The 2,707-nt window shown below is 34.1% G+C and overlaps 1 protein-coding gene across 1 annotated transcript; it reads right to left on the bottom strand.

Annotated features, from left to right (window-relative positions):
• Nucleotides 1-568: 568 nt before the first annotated feature.
• LOC104105307 (uncharacterized) lies at nt 569-1,348 on the bottom strand. Its single transcript, XM_009613567.1, has 2 exons — nt 1,037-1,348; nt 569-895 (listed from the first exon to the last, which is right to left on the bottom strand). Exons 1-2 carry the CDS (start codon nt 1,346-1,348, stop codon nt 569-571), a joined length of 639 nt encoding a protein of 212 aa, XP_009611862.1.
• Between the last annotated feature and the right edge of the window lie 1,359 nt (nt 1,349-2,707).

Genomic DNA, 2,707 nt, shown 5'->3' with positions numbered 1-2,707 from the left:
CCGTTTTGTAGTAAAGTTGTAGACAAATTGTTATCTAAGAACAAGTCAGTTGAAGTTTATTTGTAGCAGATTTGTGCTACAATTGTTTTACCCTATGTTTTGTTATTTTATCCAGGATACTACTACTTAGAATAAGAAACATCTGTTGTTTATTTTGGTCGAAAGTTGTTAGTACTTGATATCGTTATTGTTAACATATAATTTCTTTACAACTTAACTACAATTATGTATTATACATATAAAAAATACATAATCCAATCAAGTTATGAAAGGCTGAAATGAATACACTCAGTAATTAAACAAAACAAATACAAACCAATTGCATTAAGAGCTGAAAACATTTCATTATAGGAGACAGTCTTTATTCAATTTATCAACACAATTACACCTCAACTATAATTCTCCAGAACACCTCAACACAATTTATCAAAAAATCTTGTGACTTTATCAAATTTTATTTCCTCTTGGGAGCATTCTTACAAGATCTTTTGTTATGCCCTTCTAGTCCGCAGTTGCCACATGAAACCTTGTACTTCTTTGCATTTACTTCCTCATATGGTTTGTCTCTTTATTTTTGAGGTCTTCCTGGCTGTCTTTTCCCAGTAAGTGGCATTACAACTTCTTTAGCTATATGTTGTGGCACATTCCATTTGGTTTCGTTAGGCAGCAGGTCTACTGGTATTTCATAAGTATGCAAAAGGCTCTCCCTTGTGTAATAAGGAGAACAATAGTTTTCATAAGACTCATTCGTGTGCCTCAAATCCGCCAAAGCATGTGCACAAGGAAGTTCATCAAGTTGGGATTGTCCACAACTACATCTCTTATTTTGAAGACAAACACTAAAGCGCTCCACACCATCTGTCACTGTATGGATGTGATCTATTGAAGCCCTCACCTACAATTTCATTACAAACACACAACAAGTTGTCTGAAACATATACAAAATAACTATAATTATACAATATTTTATCTACAATTAACAGTATATTTTTAGTTTGATGGAATCATTGATCTGATGTTACTGGCTATAGCTTACTCTCATCTTCTGCGATAATGTCCCGTTGTCCTCCAACTCTTTGTTGTATGTTTTTCCAAGGTATGTGAATGTACCCTTTGCTTTCAATAACTTTTCATTAGTCCAACGTTCAAGAAGAGTCCTCATGTACTCTAATAGTTCTACTATGGGCAGCTCTCTTGCATCTTTTGTTACCGCATTCAATGACTTTGCAATGTTTGATGTCATCGTCCACGTTCTGTTCACCGTAGCATGTACCCGAGACCATCTGTGATAGCCAATATCGTATAGGTATGCTTTAACACGCATGTCGATCTCTTCAATCTTTGACATTCTTTCATTAAATTCATCAAGCGTGTATGATCGTGCCGTGGCAAAGTACAATTCGCTTAACTTTAGATGACCCTTCTTGAACTTTGACCTTATATTTGTCCAAATATGTCACATACAAGCATAATGTGGCATGTCGGTATAAACAATAGATGTTGGCTTTAAGATACTCTCATTCTGATCCAAAACAACACACATATTTGGGCTTTCACCATACGCATGTTTGAATTGCTCAAAAAATCACTTCCATGATGCGTCATTTTCTGAATCAACAACACGTATGCCAGTGGTAATATGCTACTTATCACAGGTGGCAAAAAGAAATTTAATTTCCATAAAAAAAAACTGGAGATGAAAAAAAAATACATACTAAAAAACAAATTTACAATAATATTTCTACAATTAATCTACAATACCTGCAATATCCATTGTGCTAGCTGTTAACATTATTCCCCTATATGCCTACTTCAAGAAGGTCTCATCAACTACTATACTCCCAACCCTTGATGGACGTACTAAGTGCAACAAATACGTACAAGAAATAGTCATCGTCAGTCTTCTGCAATTTAACTACCGAACCCGAATAAGTCTTCTCCAGAATATACAAATAACTTGGCAAGCGACTGTAGGAATTAGCAGGATGACCTCTCAAAAATTTCAAAGCCTTTTCATTTGTTCTCCAACTTGCATGTATGTTAAGTTCACACCGTGTTCCGACAACATATCAGTTTGTATGTCTTTTGGTGTGTAAATTATCTCAAGATCCGCATATTTTGGTATAACCATGCTACCAACTACCGTGGCAGTAGGTTTGGCGTTGTATGTATGTATTGTCCATCAAAGAGCATGTGTACAAGCTGTTGAATTTTTGAACCTTGAACAATGCTGAATCATTTATGATGGTGGACTTGAAGTGCCATGTACAATTGTCCCCAACACATACCAGGCAGTAGCTACCAGAATAAAAACAATTTAAAGAATATTATGAAAAATGTAGCTACAAAATAATAGGGTTGTTTAAGCATAAAAATCTTATATTTAACAATTTATATACAAAAAAACTACAAACTATATACAATTTGTATACAATGATATTACAAACTATACAAAAAAAAATACAAAGAAACTACAAATTAAACAAAAATATGAAGTTGACAATTGAATTGTTCCTATCTTCTTGCGCTAGACCTTTTCACCCTAAATTAGAACTTGTTCATGACAGAATAGTGCTTCATTGCACTGGCAATTATTTGTTTGTCTTTGTAGACTTGGCCTACTTCAATAACATTTGACATATTTTCTGTTATGATGATACTTTCATATTCCACTATCGCGGGAGATGTTTGCATATCAATCAACTTC

This window comes from Nicotiana tomentosiformis, chromosome 7, assembly GCF_000390325.3.
Source record: "Nicotiana tomentosiformis chromosome 7, ASM39032v3, whole genome shotgun sequence".
In the NCBI taxonomy this organism is placed as follows: Eukaryota; Viridiplantae; Streptophyta; class Magnoliopsida; order Solanales; family Solanaceae; genus Nicotiana; species Nicotiana tomentosiformis.
Note: the sequence above shows the minus strand (reverse complement) of the source record. Positions and strands in the feature narration are given on the sequence as shown.